This window comes from Gymnogyps californianus, chromosome 3 (assembly GCF_018139145.2).
Source record: "Gymnogyps californianus isolate 813 chromosome 3, ASM1813914v2, whole genome shotgun sequence".
Lineage (NCBI taxonomy): Eukaryota > Metazoa > Chordata > Aves > Accipitriformes > Cathartidae > Gymnogyps > Gymnogyps californianus.
In genome coordinates this window covers 64,017,199-64,036,399 of record NC_059473.1, presented here as the reverse complement: position 1 = coordinate 64,036,399, position 19,201 = coordinate 64,017,199, and the positions used below count along the sequence as shown (strand labels likewise).

Below are 19,201 nucleotides of genomic sequence, written 5' to 3'. Positions count from 1 at the left end.
CTGAAGCTGATTACGTTAGCAGTGATAGCACAGGCAGACTTTTCAGTGAGAAAAAAATCATTAAATATTTTGGCCTCTCTGGAGTAACGTTTCGGTAGCATCAGTTGGTGGTCATGGAGAAGTTCCTATTACTTCTACTATTTTTGTACCTGTTCTGTGGATCATTGAGAAATTTCTTTCTCAAGAGCTGTCAGCCTATCCACTTTCAAAAGCACTTATATGTGTTTTAAAATTAAGTGTTAGACTGTTAAGACTTTTTAGGAATGAACTGTGCCTCGTAAATCAATCTCTTTGGAAGGAATCCTTAGAAGAGCAAATCAATAAAATTAAAATGAGGAAGATATAACTAAACAGTTATTGTTGTCAACTGACCTCCTATCAATTATCTTGTGCTATTGTGGCCTCTGTTGCCCATGCTGATTGACCTTGACATATGTTACTTGTTTTTTGAAGCTTCAGCTGCATAGCTTCTCCATTGACAATGATGCAGTGATACCGAAAGCCAGGTTTTACCATTGCCTCTTGCCTTTTGACATGGACTTTGGTATGAAATAAAACCCTGTGTGGTGGTGCACAGCAAAGCTCGTAGGCGAGCACGGCTGGGCTGCAATCTGCCGGTGGAACGAACGGGTGTTTGCCCAGAGCAGCAGACCTTAAGGGTGACTGCATCCGTGACTCTGATGGGGTAATGAAAGAAGTTTGCTAATTTGCAATGTAGCTACTGCTGACTGATAAAGGGATGTGTACAGTAGTCTCAGTCTTATCTCTTGTGCCAGGTTTACAGTGGTGTGACACCACTGAATTTAGAGAAGCAATTCCTGATTTACTTCAGGGCAAGGGCAGAATCAGGTCTGATTTTTCACCACAACCCATACAGATAAGCCAGCTCTCACTGGGAAACATCTTGGGTACGTTTAAGAATACTTCAATATGTATAAGCATATTTATAGCCTTTCCCCATTTTGTGAGGATATGTTGGATCTTTCTCGTACCTCTCATTATAAAATATTTCTAAGCTAAATCCAGGACAGATAAATCATGACTCTGGTTTCTTTCGCATAGAGTAGCCTGCCTAAATCACTGCCACATTCTTGCCATAGTAGTCGTTTAAAATTAATAGCACATGCAGAGGAAAAACTAAACCCTTTGACGTCACTCCTGAAATGAGGAAACATAAACAGAAAAGGCTTCACTCCACCGAGCTGACAGTGCGGACGCGGATTGGTCTGCTCTCCCGCGCCTGTGGCAGTTGACAGCACCTCCCAGCCCTGCACGGCCTTCGGCTCGCTGACACAGGCAGGCAGACTGCAGCAAGCTCAGCTCTACCCCAGCCCTTACACTGGCAGAAAAGTGCACTCTCTTCCCGAGCCTTTTTGCTTCTTAAGGTGGTTTTATTGGCTGGGTTGGGGGACTTGGGGAGGTTTTCTTTTCTTTTTTCTTTTTCTTTTCCTGGTTGTTTTTTTTTTTTATTTTATTTTTGTTTGCTGTTGTTACTTAATTCTATTCCTAATCCTGGATGCAGTTACTGGATTCTGCAGTACAAGTCTTCATGAACAAGCTGCACCGCTTAGAGATTTCACGGCATTCAAAGGTCACAGAACTGCCACTATGGTTAAATGTCTTGTTTAATGGTTGAGGTATGTACAGCAAATCTAAAAAAGGCAGCATGATTATTTTTGAAGGGGAACTAAAATTGTGAGGGGGAGAGGGAGATAATACTATTATTTAGTGGAAAAGATTTTTATTGGTGATTGTTACTACAGCAACCGGTTTTTGAATTTCCTCCCTTTTTCTCTGTATTCAAACTAGATGAAAAATTTAACTTATGTTGATTTAACCATTTGATGGCGAAAGAAGATTGCAGAAAGAATCTGTTATTGTAGTCCTTCCTGACCCCACTGAGGAAAGTGTGATTGCTTTTTCTATATGTTTTCCTACTGCTCTGTGGCAGGAGAGGAGACCTAGGACTTGGCTGGCTTAGATTAAGGGAGAAGAAAGCAGAAACTCGTTCTTATCCTGAGGAGGCTGTGAGTTTGTCTGAGAGTTAGAGCAGAGAGAGAAACAGTTGGAAATAAACAGGTCAAGCAGAAAAGAATATCGGCCTCATTTTTAGGAGTTCATGTACCACATCATTTTTTTTTACTACATGCTTAGATTGCTTTACTTGGTTTGGGTTCAGAAGTTCAAAATTAAGAAGCAGCCTGCACTTTGACTTATAAGCAGATCCTCAGTGGGAAGGGAGGGAGCTGATCATTTTATATCAACACCAGTTTTCAGATAGCTTTTGCTACTTAAACAGAGAAAAGTGGAAATTTACTTGGAAGTTGAAGTAATGATGTACCCTGACATCTGTTTGATGGCATATAGGTTCAATTCATATTCGAGCCAGTGATCTGCTTTGAATGAGTATTGCAGCATTACAGTGGACAGTGTGTGCTGCAGGAAACAAAAGCAACTGCTAGCATAAAACTAACATTGTTTTCAGGAGTGTGATTCTAAAATACAAGAGGAGGAGCCACTTGTCAGAGCTCGCGTGTGTGTGTGTATGAGTGGTCTGAAAAATAATTTCAGCCAACACACCCGATTTCTATTGTTAATTGTATTAATATACGGGTATGCTCAATGACTAGCAATCTTCGTATTTTCCTAATTTGCGAAACAAGACTTTTTACAGCTCTGTTTGAGATGTTGCTGTAGATATAAACCCTCTGCAATTTGAAAACCTTTTAGTTTAACTTTAAAAATTATACCTGAAAAAACAGTTCATGTAACAAGGAAGAGAACATGAGCACACCTACCTCATGCAATGCACCTCAAAGGGTTACAAAAATTAGCTACACTAGGCTGAAGCATGCTAGCTTAAGGACTGCAAAAATATTAGCTCTGAAATGCAGAGGATGTGATATGTGCTGTGAATGGACAATTGCTATTCTGCAGTGCCTAGTGGGAAAACAAGGACTTTGTGTATTGCAAATGCATAACTGCAGCTCCTCCATTTCCTTTGCTGTATCTTCACTGATGACTGCAGAAACAAAGAGACTTGTCATAGATAAACTCATCTGGGGCAACTCAGTGCCCCGTCTCTTTGGAGATACTTGAGGATATTTTTTTTCATCTCATCCAACAACCCAAAGTCAAGCTTCATTAGTTGAACTGTTATTCTGTAATGTCTATACCATTCTCTCCTTCCCAGCCCTCCCCGAAGTCTTACTATGTGAACTGCCAGCTGTTTTCAAAAACTAAAGCAATGCTTCTCTAGCCCCAAGTTTAGAAAGGTTAATACAGTATTTGTTAGATGATTAATTAGTAAATTTGACTAAGGGGAAGCTTCAGTCTATAGGGACTACAGCCTGTTCTGTAAGGAACAACCCTGTAACTACATGAAGATATCCAAGTTTCCAAAAGACAACCTGTAAGACATTTGTTTATAGTAATTTGCTAGAATTAAATTATTCACTTCTTTTGATAAACATTTTTTAGAGAAGCTTAGTTTTTAAGCTCTATAATCTACACTTTGCTGCATTTGTGTTTCATAGCAACTACTACTGGTGATGCTAATAGTAAATATGCTAAGCGGACTTCAGCTGAGGAAATGACAGTGTTTTTCTACTTTACTAAAAAAAGTTTATATGCAATGCTTTCTCTGAACATTCTCAATTCAGCATCAAGAACGAAATACAATTTAAGGTTGGCCTCTCTGCAGTGGATGAAACGCTTACTGACATTTGCAGTCACATGGTCTGAAGAAAAAGTCTGTATTGCAGAAGTTTCGTGTGATATGAATGGCCGCTCATTCTGAGTTTATTTCCGTAGTGTGGACACGAGTTGTCACCAGTGAAGTTCTAGTGATTCCAGCAGAGTAAGGCATACTCTGCTGAGTCTGATCCAATGTATTACAGATCACTTTTTTAAACTGTGTAATGTTTAATTCTGTAAACTAGTATATAAATATACCATTACAACAGCAGCTGTTTCCTCCCCTTCCTCCCTGTTTATGTGCTTTTCCCTTCTGAAACCCAGCCCTCTGCTTGCCCTTACCAGACCTCTAGGGAGGTCATTGAAGCAGACTGATTTTCCAGTGTCTTCATTGTAATTATGAAGTATAATTGAGACATTCAATCATACGTAATTCCTTTTCACTCACCCCATGGTTCTTTTATTTTAATGAGAAACAGTCTGAAAACTGATATTTTATGACGTATATATGGTTTTCTTGTAATTTTTCAGTCTCATAGGGAAAAAACTTCTCTTGTACTGGTAATTTCCTTTATAGGAGCTGTATGAAGCAGAAATGCCGGCTACTAACCAAGACATTACTGCCAATAGACTAAAACCTGACGCCTCTTTATTTAATCATAAGAAAAGTTTAAGACCTAATCTGTCCTGTAATCAAGCTAGATATAGGGCCAAAAGCTCTTGATGTAGGCGGGCTAATAGAAAAACAAGTCATTTGGGGCAGCCAGGAAGACATCCCATGTAAATGAGCATTCTTAGCAATTCACTATTGTTCATCTTTTCTCCATCTTTGTGCTTGAAATTATTACAGTGCTCCATGTGTTTGTCACAGGGTGAAAGTAAAAGGGACAGCTGGGGTCCTACCAGCTGCCAGAACAAAATTAAGTGTTTTGTAATGAAATGATGGCTCAGTATTTCTCCTCCCGCATCCCACATATTGGGTGGAAGATGGAAGTCTCTATGTTGGAATTATAGCACCCATTTTTCTTGTTCCTCAGCCAGAAAGCAGGCTTACCCTTGCAGGGACATCAGCTTTTACACTTTCAGTGAAACATTGGCTTTACATCTAGTGTGAATATTGCACTTTTCAGTCACAAGCTTCAGGATGTAGAACTGTTGTTATTTAGAGTTTACACCCTGGGGGCACTGGGACACACAGATGTGTAGCCTAAGTGTCCAAAACAGTTTAGAAGTTCCAATACCTTTTCTTTCTCTGGCCAACACACGGTGTGTCTTTTTAGGCAGCTAAAGATGAAAAACAGTAGCTGAAAAGCCAGGCCGCAAAGCCGAGCATCACAATTGCAATCAGATGAGGGTGGCTGGTAACCTTTATCTGTGATTTCACAGTAAATGCGTGGAAATCAAAAAATGTGTCTTCTGATGGTAGTTGGTATTTGTCAGGTCTGAAGTATTAGCTTTGTGTAAATACTAGAGAGAGAGAATATATTTGTTGTATTTAAGACAATTTATTTAATTAATTTATAGAAATTTAAAATGCAAAGTCAACTTCTGAAAGATTTTTTAGCAAAAAGAATTCTTCAGTATCTTCCTGAAAATTGTTTAGAACGCTTTTTAATTTTATTTTTACTATTATTCTTACTGCAGTAGCATTACAAGAAAATTGCATTAGAAAACAATATTTGGACCTCTGAACTTACCATTTCTGTTTTCCTGTAACAGACTGTGGGATTCAGGAGATAGATATACTGTGAGGGTTCACAGTGCTCAGATCTGGGCTAGTGATAGCTATCTGCTTTAAAGCCTCCAGTTTTAAAGTAGAAAATTAACAGATCAGAGCCAGATCAAATAGAAGAGAGAGCAGTTCCAGAAGCCAGACTTCAGTGTCAAAACTGTAAGTGAAAAGTTTGGGACAGAGACAATTCTCAAAAAACAACAGCCAAATGATTTAAGCATTTCTTTTGCACACATTTAATAGTGTAGTATCTGCAGTCCATCGATGCTGTAATTTTGATAAACATTTTTCACTTCTTCTGTTCTTAGAAAATGAAAAATTCATAGCTATCATTTTATTATGTAAACAGTGTTGAACTATAGAAACTAAACTAATGAAAGGGCCCTATTGAGTTTGATTTTCTTATTCCGTTCTTCCTCCCAGTGGGAGCTGTGAGTGAGGATGGATGAGAACTCAGTTTAGCTACTTATTTAAGCCACATAGTCTCATGGTGGTATATGATATGCTTCTGCTAGCTTACTATCCAGCCAAATAAGACATCCAGGTTGCCTGGATGGATAAACATAGCTGATGATCTCTCCCTCTTAATAGGTGGGGAGGAGCAGTTAGGATTCTCCCAGTCACACACAGAGACAAATTTGTTATAGTTTAGCTAAAGAAGAATTGCATGCAGACACAAACAGCAAGATTTATTTCTCTTCAAGTAGGTTATTTTTAAAATAAGAAACAAATATTTAGAAGAAGATAGTTGCAGAGGTATTTTTTTCCTTAGCTGGTAGGTTTATACTAGTTACCCACAAAAATTCCTGGTATGAGAAAACTCACCAACTAATATCTCACTATGGCGTGTGTTAATGCCGGCAGTGTAAGGTTTTTAAAAGTGGAGCACAGAATCTCCTGTCAAACTAAGTTTAGCTAATTGTCACAGAGGCAGAAAAACACATTTGTGGGGCAAATGCTGTCAGGACCTGTATACAATTTTCTACACGGTTGTTCGTAGCAGAGTCTATTATACTAACCCATCTGGATGTAGGAAAGATGTTTTGGAAAGGACAATCATTACCTTTCCAAGAATAAAGTGGGAGGTAGGCATGTTTTAACTGAATATGCAGCAACTCAGAGATGGCTCAGAGAAACATACATCTGTAAAAGTGAAATTAAGAAACCTCAACTTCAACTAGAGAACTCCTGGAGGATGATATTGAGCTACCGTGTAATCACTTCTGCTCCCTTTGGAAATTGCCCTTTATTCCTTCTGAAAGAAAGGGTCTGTACTCTCATGTTCTTATTCCCTTTCTTTCCCCCTATCCAACCTTTTTCCCATAGTGCTGTTCCTGCAGTGCTTGTGAAGACTTGGCTAAGCTCTGGGGCTTGTCCTAATATGCGGTGGCAGAGCTACCATTAGTGTGCAAGGACTCATCCCTTGGAAAGAGGGATGACAATTCCTAGGTGGTTGCTGTGCTTTAGAAACGAACACGTATTGACATGAAATGCCTTAGTACTTTCCCAAGCATTCAGCTGTCATCCAAAGGGTGTAGCTATTTTCCTCTTTATGTATGATGATCCTGGTATAGAATGAGAACTAGGACCTCTGTTTAGATGGCCTCAGACGACAGCATCTGCTTGATATTTCTGTAGAAGAGCACCAGTTTCCACAAGAAACTGAGGGTGTAGCAGTGCTGTGAGCTTCACTTATGTATGCAGCTGCACACTGAAGTACACTAAATATGGGCAACACCTGATGTTTGGTTTTGCCTTTCCCTCAACTTACCACTTATACTTGGCTTTAAACTTCTGAGAAGGTTAGATAGAATGAGGACTTGCTGCATATCAGGCTCCTGGGAAAGAGGAGAAGACCTCACATAGACCTCCAGAGAGAGATGAAAGCAGATGCATGAGGTCTTCATGGAGAAAGCACACTTCTGGCTTTGTGTTAACTGATAATCATGTTGAAACAGGCTACTGCCCCTTTCTGTCTCAAATGTTGGGGTATGACTTGGCTCTGTTTTTCTTATTCATAGGCATTTCTGTTTCACATACTGCCATAATATGAGTGTCTATTAATAACAATGTTCAAGTGGCATCAGAACGGCCATCATAAATTTAATTAGGCAGTGTATCTCCAGTTTAATCAATATGGTCATTAGAAGACTGTAAGACAGCCAGGACAACAATAATTAGTCCTGATTAATAAAGGAGAACTTGCACAGATCAGCAAAGGAGAGGAGGGAGCGTTGTCTGTTGAAGGCTTGGGAGGACAGTGAGTTGCTTTCTGTTTTAGCAGATCTGAGGACACAGTTATTAAAAAACCCTCTTGAAAATGCCCTTACAATACTAAATAAAGTGGAAAATAACATACAGTAGAGAGAGAACTACTATACTGAAAGTATATTTTCCAAATTCTAAAATTCTGTTATTAGAAAAACCTTCATTTTCTTGAACAAACTGTAAGTGCCAGCTAGAAAGATAAAACTGGAATGTATTTCTTCACCAAGCAAATTCCTCAGGTGCACAGTTGCTTTGTTTTTGTAGGACTGCTTTAAAAAGCAGAACAACTGAAAGATAAAAAGAAGACTCAAATCGGATCGGTGTGTGAGAGTGTAAAATGGCATGGTTCCACTGAGATTAATAGGACTCCATCAATTTATATCTGTGAAGGATCAGACCTGCTGAGCTTTCAGGTCTTATAAGCACTCCTTCTCTTCACCAGTTAGATCACATTTTAGGCTCATTAGCCTGTCGCCACACCTGTTTCATACCAGTTTTCCACAACTTCTCAGCATTGTGGTGCCATCGGGCTGCTTTTGATGGCTGCACGGAAGCTGTGATGCATTCTTTCCCTTCCATCACCCTCTAAACCTCCCTTCTCTCCTTCCCTTTCTCACAGAAAAAAAAAATGTTTACCAGATTTCATTTGAAATCACAACCTCACAGTTAATTTTTAGCTTATGTGCTAGCATCTGCAAAAGTGTATGTATTTGTACTACAGACGAGGCTGATCTCGCTTGTTTTCAGTATAGACCATGAACTGCTTCAATGACAGCTATGTAAGTAATAATTTTAAAAGCTGAGGAATAACAGGAAAATAGTAATTTTGTTTAGGGACCAGTTTAGGGATACAGTTTATGTGCTGCACTGTATCACGAGATATTTTTCATGTAGTAAGGCTGTAACATCCTATCTCTTTGAAGCACGAAACTATATCTATAATAATAATATCCACTACCAAAATATAACCTCTGTAATAGTATGGTAACAAAAAACAGTGCAACATGAGGATGCTGAATGAAGTTTGTGCTATATATCATCATCAAAGCTGGTAGAATTGGTCAAGCTTTCAAAAAAGCTCGAATTCACTTTAGTCTCTAAATGAAATGGCCAGATCTGAAAAATTGCTGTGCACAAGAGCTTGCCTGGGAGATGTTTTCCCATTCTACCTCAGACAGAGGTAGCCAACAGCCTGTGGTTAGTGCTCTCAAGAGGGTATGGGAGAAAAACATTCAAGTTCCCTCTCTGCTTGTGTTGGCTTTCCTAGGGTGGATTACCACTGCAGTGTCCCCCAAGGGTTGAACGCTGCGTTCGCGGGGCCTGGCAGACAGAGCCCACAGCCCGCTGCCCCACGCTGAGCCCCGGCGTGAAACCAGAGCTTCTCCGCTGCTGAAGTGGCACACGAAGGTTGTTTCAGGCAGATCTCCACCTGCAGCTCCAGGAGTTCTGTCCTGAACCCGAGAAACCTTTCTAATGGACATTTTCTCCAAACGAGCACCCCCTCCTGAACAGCTTTTGTTCCAACAAATTGTTGATTTTAAGAGGAGAGCCTGGATATATTTTGAGGGGAAAAAAATCTCACTGCTACTACAGAATTCCCACCTTGCTTGTGAGGACTGAGGGGCACAGAGACTTTGCTTGCTTTGGGTGCCTGCTAGTGGGCAGAGGTGACTGAAAATCTGGTTCCAATCCAGTGACCATTTTGAAAAGTCTGGTTAGATCTTTTTATTTTATAGTGCCTGAATTGAAAGCTCAAAGGTCACTGAAGCCTTGAATTTCCAAATCTTTCAGCAATCCTCTTCTCACCCTCCTCCCAATAGACCTAGTACTACTTTTGTTTCTTATTTTGAAAATAAGTGAAAAAAATAACAGCACTCCATGCTTTATTTATGTGATAACTATATAGTGCTGAAGAGATTATTTCTTCATGTGAAGATTTCCATGTAGTGGTTACAGTTTTTCATCTGTGAAACACAGTTCCTTTAAAAAGAGGCTTGCACATGCACCACAGATGTAGTATTCTTCTTCTCATCCTTCCCCCAGATTTAGCCCTTTAGGGCTTCTCTAGCAGAGTAAATGAGTGTGGGATTCTGTTTGTTTTATTTTTTGCTTAAACACCATAGCAAACATTATTTTAAATCCAGTAATATGAGAAAGGGAGGATTATAATGTTTAAACATGTCAGCTGGTCAGAAAGCCTCTTGGGGGGCAGCCTCACACTCATCTGGACCACCTCATACACAACTGCAACTTGGTCTCACTACATTAGAATTTTTAAATTGGTATTCATGGTTTAGTTTAAAAACCTGCAAAGCATCACTTGGCTAATCCTTTTTTAACTTTTAATCAGGTTTACTACTAATATGAACAAGCCTGAGCTGACTTCTGTTGTTTTCTAAGTATTAGTAAAAACTATTTCACAATTCATAAAAGAATAAAGCAAAAAGCACTTAATGTCAATCTGTTTGGCATTGCAACTTTTTATGATAGCTGATGAAAATTAGTTTGCAAATAAACAAACCATTCTCTAAAAAAGTCTCAAAAGGTCCACATGTTTAAAACATAGAAAACAATTAGCAGAGGTCTCAGTGCTATGTAGCCACCCTTTAATTGTCATCTGTTGACAGTACTTTGACAGTTGACCTTTTTCAGCTCTGATTTTAGGAGAACTTCAAAAGCCTCTGAGCTACTTTCTCAATTTCTAGAGACAATTTTTGAAAGATTATATTAAAGGGGCATTTCTCCTTTTTAACTCTCTGTTACCCTCATTTTCTCCTGAGAACACTTGTCTAAAAAATACCTTTTTACCACACTGATTTATAGGTTCTGGCACAGGAACTAATGCTGTTTCTCCTAGTAGCAGACAGAAAATTAGTCACAATCTGATGTTAACAACTTCTTCATTACCTAAACTGTTTTACACTTTATTAAGTTCAACACAAGCAAATCTAATGCCTTTGAACAAACCAGGGAGTTCTTGTCCATGTTGCAAATCTACGAGACAATAATCAATTTATAAAGTCACTATTGTAAGTCAGCCTCTGTGGCAAACTGGGATCTGAACTGTGATACCACTGAATTCTGCAGAGAAGTGCCACTTGAGTGCAGCAGAGAGAAAAAATTGTTTTAGCTAATTTACATTAAAAAGTCAAATGTGAATAACACTGTCAACACAGTTGCTCTTGTGGTTCCTGTTGGGAGACGAGATTGAACATATTCTACCCTCACATTTGACACACTACAGATTTGTCTGTGCTGGCAACAAATAATATGCACTGTAGTGAGTGATAGGGTGGTTCTGAGGTAGCGGATACCTGTAGAGTTCAGCGACAAGGAGATCAGGAAAGCTTGTATGAAGAGTCAGTCCACCACTAGATGTTTCTACCAAAACCACCAGTGGTGGTGTAATTTTCAGCTGGTCCCTTAAATTGCCCTTACTGCCTTTCCGAGTCAAGTACCTGCTGAGCACACGGGTGGTCTGCTAATTAATGTTCCTCTGCATCTTGCCCATGAACCTCAGGCAGTGTTCCTGCAGTCCCTCCAGGCTGGAGGAGGAACTCCTTGGAAAGTCAGTCATGTAAAAGGGAACAGCCTTGGTCTTAGCCCAGATCGATATGAAATTGAGTCAACCTAAGTTATGACATTATCATGTATGGTATAAGAAATGACATTTTTCATGCTTCATGCATGCAATGGCATTCACTGTTCTGGAAGAGTCTAGTATAAAAAGATACATGAATGAAAACCCTAATTTAGAAAGAGAATATTTCTGAACAGGTTGATGAATAAAGAAGTTGGGGTTTTTTTAAGAGAGGCTTTACAATTGTTATTTTTACAAATAGAGGCATAGAAACAAAGTTTTAGTTTGACTTGGTCACTCCAACACTTTTCCTTTAAATGAAGATTCTTTTAAGCACCAAACTCAGAATTTGCAAAATTATCCACTTCTTTAAAATGTTTTGGGGAGCTCATTTTGAAACCTATGCCTTGCTGGAGCACCTAATGCTCCTGTTACCTTCGCTGTATTTGTGAGATCCTCAATTTTTTTGAAATCTAAATGTCAAATATGTCACATCAGCCATATTATGGTAGACTTCTACAAAATGGTAGGCCAGAGTTTTCAAAAGGGTTGGACATTGTAATACTAGAAATAGCCAAATGGTTACTGATTATAATTTTATTATAATGTTAATTTCTATTAAAAATAAAATTAATACTATTTGCACTTCGCTAGGAGAGGCAGAGTTATCTTCAGCTAACCCTCTACTCTGTAGAAGAACTGGAGGATGCATGCTGAGGCAAACATTTTACATCCACCACTGTTCAGAAATATAAAATATTTTTCTCTAACTCATAAGCATATGTGTTTTCTTTTTTCTTTAAACTCTTGAGCTTTTGCTTAATGCAGTATTTCCTCTTCTGTCCATATTTTATATTACATTCACAGCAGCTGCTTGCTACTTCTAAAAACTTCCCATTTTTTTCTTTTCTCACTTTTTTGAAATTCTCCTTTTTTCTTTAGAGAGTAGAAAACCAAAGGCCAGAAAATTGACTTATCTTATTACCACATTTAGGGATAAAGAATTTTATATCTAACTAATTTTAAAAAATTGAAAGAGCAAAGGAAAGAGAATCTTTCGTCTTCTGATTGTGGACCATTACAACTACACTGTCCTCAACTCTGAGCAAATCCTTACAGGAAGTCGATGCATCATCTTAAGGCAGACTGTAGGCAGGCATAAGGGGAAGCTATATCCTCGGCTATCACGAAACATCAGAAACATTTCTGATTATGATTGATAACAGAGTGAAAGGGAGAAAGACAAGCAGAGATGGTCTCAGAGACTTTGGATCCCAAATAGGAACATGATATCATGTTCAGACTCATACCAAATGAAATGCTAACCTAGGAAAAATTGTATTGAGCTAAGAGATTATTTAAGGCTATTGCTCTGTGTTGCAAAGTGTGTTGCAGTACCAGCAGAGTATGAAAATGTTATATGTAGCACGTTAGTCAGATCAGTAAGACTGATTTAAGTAAGACATCTCTATTCCCCACAGATAGAAACTCAGGAAACACAAATGTATTAAAGACTACTTTTTGGAAAAGGCTTCTCTATCTGTGCATAATTGTCTTTTAAGAGTTGGAGAGTCAAGCTTTTGTCACTCCAGATTTTCTAACTCAGACAACTATTTTTTATTAACTCAGAAATTATTTAGTGTTTAAATATAATATTTAGGTCTTCTGTTCTCTGTGTATGAATCTAGTTACTTGACTGCAGAACAACCAAACATTTGTATAAGCAGTTTATGTTAACAGAGTCTTCTACTATGGAAATTTACCATTTCATAAAATAAATAATTTGTTATGGAAAATTGCTCTGTATCCTAGGGATTTGGAGTTCTTCCTAAACTGAGGACAGAATGACTTCAAGCACCTATTTGATTTTTTTTTTAAAACGATAAAAATTAAGGGTTCAGCTCACCTACCATATGCACAGAGTGGAAACTGTACCTGCCTCCCACTGAACCCAAAGCACAGACTCGTTTCAGCAGGCAGGGTGGAAATCTTACATACCCTGGAGCTATGTTCCCTATAGGCACCCCCACAGCAGAGACTGCTAAATTGTCTGATCCCATAGCTCTGTTAACAGTGCACCTTTCCTCAGCATCACTGGCCACATCCAAGGCTGCGTGGCTCCAACCAGAATCTCCCTCAGAGAATTCGTCGTCTCTGACCCAAAAGCCCCGGCTCTGCTTCGCATTGTGCGGGCAGGGTGTGGGCAGCGAGTGAGTGAAAGGGTGGAGGAGGAAGAAACGGGAAAGGGTGGATACAGAGAACGACAGGGAAAAATTGCACTGTATCTTGCTATCTTAAACATCGTAATAATGCACCTTCCTCCATTCAATACTGACTATAAAATTTCTGATATTAAGTCTATTTCGTCACTGTGTCTTCTTGTTTCCATCAAGTCTTGATCTTTTGACCTCCAGTATTTCCATACTGGCTGCCCATAGAAATATTTAATCTGTTCAACATCATGGTACTCAGGGGCTTGGGTCCAGCTTTACACAGATTTCTTTACGATGGTTGACTGCACGATTCTGGTGACATAAAGGCTCTCTCCAGCATCAGGATAAAGATTGTTTGTATAGGAGACATCTCTGAGAAATTTCAAAATGAGCTGCTAAGAAACTGAGGATTATCATATTCCTCAACACTTCCCTTTCCAAGTGCAAGATACATTTCTTGCAATTTTTCAAAGAAATCATCATGTGTTTAAAAGAGAATAATTGAGACAACAAATCATATTTAAGAGATGCTATAGTCCTAGTTTATGTAGTACTGGAAAGTATTCACCCTTGAGGATGAGGAATAAAATAGAAAAAAATCTGAGAAGAGTGTTGGAAACTTAAAGATTTGACTTCTAGAAACAAGAAGTAATGAGGTTAATAAATGTTTACTCCAGAAACCAGTGAGGTTAATAAATGTTTACTCCAGAACATTTATTAACCTCACTGGTTCACCCTGTGACATCTCATTACGTGTGAATATCTAGACCATTCACACATTCTTTGAGAATTTATTATGGCAATTTTATTTAATATGTGAAAGAAAGATCATGATGGCAGTACCTGCAAATAATGTGTTCCACAACAACAATAATATGGCTACCACAACAACCATAATATGGCCATGCTTTTTTTTCATATGGAGAATGGTGATTTTAAATACTCTGAATGCTCTCTAACAACGTGTTTAATCATGTGAATAGTTTTGCATATAGGAGTGTTTGAATACTGAGCAAATTCCAATGTCTCTGCAGGTCTTGACTGTACCAGTTCAGAGTACCAGCAATTTATTACTCAATTATTATAACATTTTTAGAAATTCTACTAAATATTTATTCAATGGTTGTTTTGGAAAACTGACAGAATATATCTGTGGATTTGAAATATTTGTATATCCTTCTAAATTTTGTAACAGTATAAAAAATTCTAATTAGGAATTGTTTGTGAGTTATTAAATACAAATGTGGGAAAAAAAATTAGGATCTAACAGAAACTCACAAGATGAAAGATCAGATCTATGACTGGATGTTTAATCTGTCAAGGGGTCCTGAAAAACTGTGTGGTACAGAAAACTTAGTAGATATAAACAAAATTCCCTTCTTATATGTGCAAGGAGAAGTCTGCTTGGCTTTGTGGTAATCTTCCATGTATGGAAGAGGGTTGTATAAGTTACATAAAGAAAGTAGTATTGTTTCCAGGTTTTGTATTCAGTTTATATTTGAGTCTGATAACAAGAAAAATCCTGCTCTCCTGTTTTATCAATCTGGCCTTGCTGGTTTATGTGTTTTACGTAAGCTCTATGTTAATATTCTGGCAACTAATCTCTACTGCATTTTATTTTGAAGAGCCAAACCATCTAACAGTTCAAGTCTTTCTGGGATCTGCCTCATTCTTAATGTCTTCCCTTGCTATCTTTTATTCTGATATAATAAGATTAACAAGGCAGTTATGTAGCCTTCACCATATCTCCCAACAAACATTTGTTCATAAATAAATGAGTTCGGCAAAATTATCTCATCTTCATGTCACTAGCACATCAGCAAATCAGGCTATGCCTCTGTATAGATTCCAGCTTCTTAATCATTCTGAAGAAATCAGTACAAATTTAAAATAAATTTGCCTACAGGCATCTGAAATCGTTGTAACTAATGAAATAAGTTCTAGAAACTTCAGCAGTTGCTTTGCAATTGTCGCTTAGCTCTCACTTGAAATACATATATTCCTCTCTCACTGTTGCTGTACTCTTTTTGTGCTTGTGCTAAATCCTCTGATGGCATCTTTCCCTTTAAGTGATTGCCCTTTGCATCTTCTTGGCACCAAGTTATTTTCAGCAAGCTGTACTCACAGTGCTGGCAGCCATCCCAGGGAAGCTGCTCTGCCTTGGTGGCATTTGATACATGGGAATTCCAGAGTAAGGAATGGGCAAAGGTTACCCCGTGTTTTACATCACTCTCAGAAACATCAAACTAGACTATTAGTGTTTGACAACAAACAATGCATGAGGCCTCTAGCCTTTGCGGTCTGTCTCATTCTTTATTTTCCCTATTCTTCTACCTCCACTCATACCAGCCATGTTGAAATCTTACCTGTGCATTATTCTTGGAATATCACCCTATGATGTAGGAAGTCTTGATAAAAGATGCAGTTTGACACAGAATAGTTTAATTGCTAGGAAATGGTTTAACTGCTAGGAAACAAACCAAACGCTCAATAAGATTTGGATATTTGTATTCTCAGACTTTTCCAGGCCTTTGCTGTTTTAATATCTTAAGAGACTGATTTCAGCCTGGAAGTTACTCTCACTGTCTGTTCCAAAAGCAGACAAGCAGCAGCTTTTTTTGCACAGCAAAACTTGTCATTCTTCATAAACAGAAATATCCTATCGACAAGCAACAAATACACAGAATAAATATGCATATATATCTGGTGCTAAAAAAAAAGGAAGGCAACTCAGTTTCCACAATTTCATTTTTATAGTGAAGTTCTAATTGTACTTCTGCCTGCTGGAAGTTTAGTCTACAGACCTGTTCAGCTGTGTCTGCCACAGACTTCTGAAGGCTGTTTGTGAATCAGTGTGCTCCCTGATCTGCCTGTCTTCAGACCATTACTTGATGAGAAGTCTGCCTGGCTGTGCCTCACAGTGTAGGTAACAAGTCACCAAGCACGCCAAAGTGGTGCCGTTGGTGGCCTTTGTTAGCCCTTGCTGGCTATCCCTGGGGACTGTTCTGCCCACGGTATGGGTGACTGAGGTCTTCTGACATACCAGGGTATATCACTGCTCTTTATTAGCAGTGTCTACCTAATATTATTGAGAGGTTTGGGTTTTTTTCCTGATGGGGCAGGTCCTGTACTAGTGAATTAGGATGGTCAGTTGAAGAACATTGTTTGCTGAGTAACCTCAGAGATTAACGTTCACTAAAATGAGGATGGAGAAAGGAATCAATAAATCAAATGCCAGGGGTGAATACAGAAAAACTGAAGTGGTGCCATTAAGTCAGACTGTACTGGTAATTCATCTTAGTACAAACTCATTAGACTTTGACTCGTACTTGATCCTTCGATATTAATCCTTAATACTAATATGTAGAAAATCACAGATCACAATCTTAATTTTCTCTATTTTAAATGAGGAAAAAAATTATGCTCCTTTCATTTCACAACAATACCTGAAAATGAGTTTGTTCCCTAAAATATAAGGTTTTCTCAAAATTGTATGAAACTATCTGTAAGAAGTAAAGATTTAGAGCAAGTACATTAATATAAAAATACTGTAATTTAAAATATATATATATTCAGGTCAATACTATGATTAGCTAGGCCTACTTAGAGATCTTCTTACTAAATCTTTATAAATGGATTTGTTACTTACAGCAGAAAGATAATTTAGAATGCAAATGGGAATTTTTACATGAATGAACTGAGCAGAACTCTTGTAAAAATGAGTATCGCTAGGCATAGGTTCAATACTACAAGAAAAAAATCACTGATCCATAACATCCTTTTCTAGTACAACATATAGGAAGCCTAAAGTGCTGTTTTTCAAGTATAGAGTAAAAAGAGCTTACAAAATCAGATGTATCCATAATATCCTGTTACCTTTGGGTTTCTGTATGCATCATAATCGTGTCAAATCAGCACTTCCCATAGCTATTCAGGAACAGTTTCCTTTAATTTGAATACAAATGTCAGATGGCCACATGGCAGTTATCAGCAGCTTGCTACGAGACTAGTCCACAGGAGCCATCTCTTTCAAAGCCACAATGCTTCCCTGTAGTATCTGGGTTCTGCAGAGAACTTTTTTGTCTTGCTTAATTTGCTTCATTATCTTGAAGATGAGGAAGTTCATCTTACTGTGAACAACCTTTTTTTTTAATATAGTGTTCTTTTAAGTGAAGGATGGACTTGAGAACTTGCAGAAAAGGGTGTAAATTCCTAGTAATTATCATCTGAAGGCATATTTGCTACTGGAAATGAATGAGAAGGAAGCTGTAATACATTTGTGATGTTTGCAAAAGGTAAAGGTAGTATATTCACATTTGAAAGTATGAATTAGTGTGCCACAGGATCAGGAAGAAATTTTCTATCACCAGCACCGACATGTATGGCAACAAGATATAAACAGATGTTTTATATCTTTACGTGAATAAGTCAAAATTACCTGTTTCTGGCAATCAGATATCTGATTTGATGTTTTTCTCATCTGGTATAGCTTCTCTTAATGCAAAGTTATTTTTCTACTGGACAGTTTAATTCTGACATACAGAACTATTTGTCAGATAAACTGATTCTACTCTACTGGTATTCATCAGTAAAAATCAAATAACAAATAAACTGATCAACACTTGTAGACCAGTGAACCTTTCTATTGTGACAAAACATGTTTTCCTTTTTTTACACCAAATTTTGTCAAAGATGATCTCTAAATTGTTTCATGATATCGTAACAAAGTCTGGTTTTCCTTTAAAAGGAATAAAACTAAAGACAGACCTGCATGAAAGACAAGGGAATGTTTGTTTTCATTAAACATTTTTTCCCATGTTTTTATTCTCTATGTATTTACTTGCATTACAGTTATGCCTGTTTCCCTCTGCCATCTCCATTGTGCTAGCTGCTGTGTAATCAAGGTGCCACACAGAGAAAGACACCAGTTTGGTCATTTAATTTGAAACAACAGTCAAGTGTAGCAAATGAAAGACAAGAAGCAATGGAAGCATACAAAAATAGGACTAGATATTTGCATTGGTTAAGTGTTGCATAAGTTGATACCTCAATTTTTGTATGTTACAATGAGCTAATGAAGTGCAGAACTTTTTCAGATGTCACATTTTTATCAGTGATTTAGATGTTATCCTTTATATTTACTTCATAGCAGAAATATAACTGAAATTATTGGTCTCTCTGAGGAATTCAAACTGAACCTTCATTAGAAGTTACTCTTTTTGGTGCATGCTTGCTGAGTTAGACTAAGTTGCGAGCCTACCTTTGAATCAGTCTTGATTTGATTTAACAAAAACTTTGTAAGCCTTCTTAATTCACAATCCTTAATGACAGCTTCTACTGAGATCATTAGAGGTTAATAGTTTATTAACAATCCATGCTATGAAGCCACATCTGAAGCAGTGCATCCAGTTCTGGGCTCCCCAGTATAAGAAAGACGTGGGGTTACTGGAGTGAGTCCAGTGAAGCACCATAAAGATGAATAAGGACTTGGAGGATCTGTCGTGCAGGCAGAGGCTGAGAGAGCTGGGACTGTTCAGCCTGGAGAAGGGAAGGCTCGGCAAAGATCTTATCACTGTGTATAAATAGCTGATGGAGGGTGTTAGGAAGACAGAGCCAGACTAGGGACCAGGGGATCTCCAGAGGTCCCTTCCAACCTCAACCATCCTGTGACTCTGAGCAGTTGACATGACACGCATAAGATCAGTGGAGTGC

General features: G+C 38.2%; 1 protein-coding gene across 1 annotated transcript in view; it reads left to right on the top strand.

Moving 5' to 3' along the window:
- The first annotated feature begins 1,502 nt into the window (after window positions 1-1,502).
- PDE7B (phosphodiesterase 7B) overlaps window positions 1,503-19,201 on the top strand; it is a 185,088-nt gene continuing 167,389 nt past the window's right edge. The window contains exon 1 of the mRNA XM_050893639.1: window positions 1,503-1,637. Coding sequence (XP_050749596.1) covers window positions 1,617-1,637 — 21 coding nt within the window. The 5' untranslated portion in view covers window positions 1,503-1,616. The remainder of the gene's footprint in view (window positions 1,638-19,201) is intronic.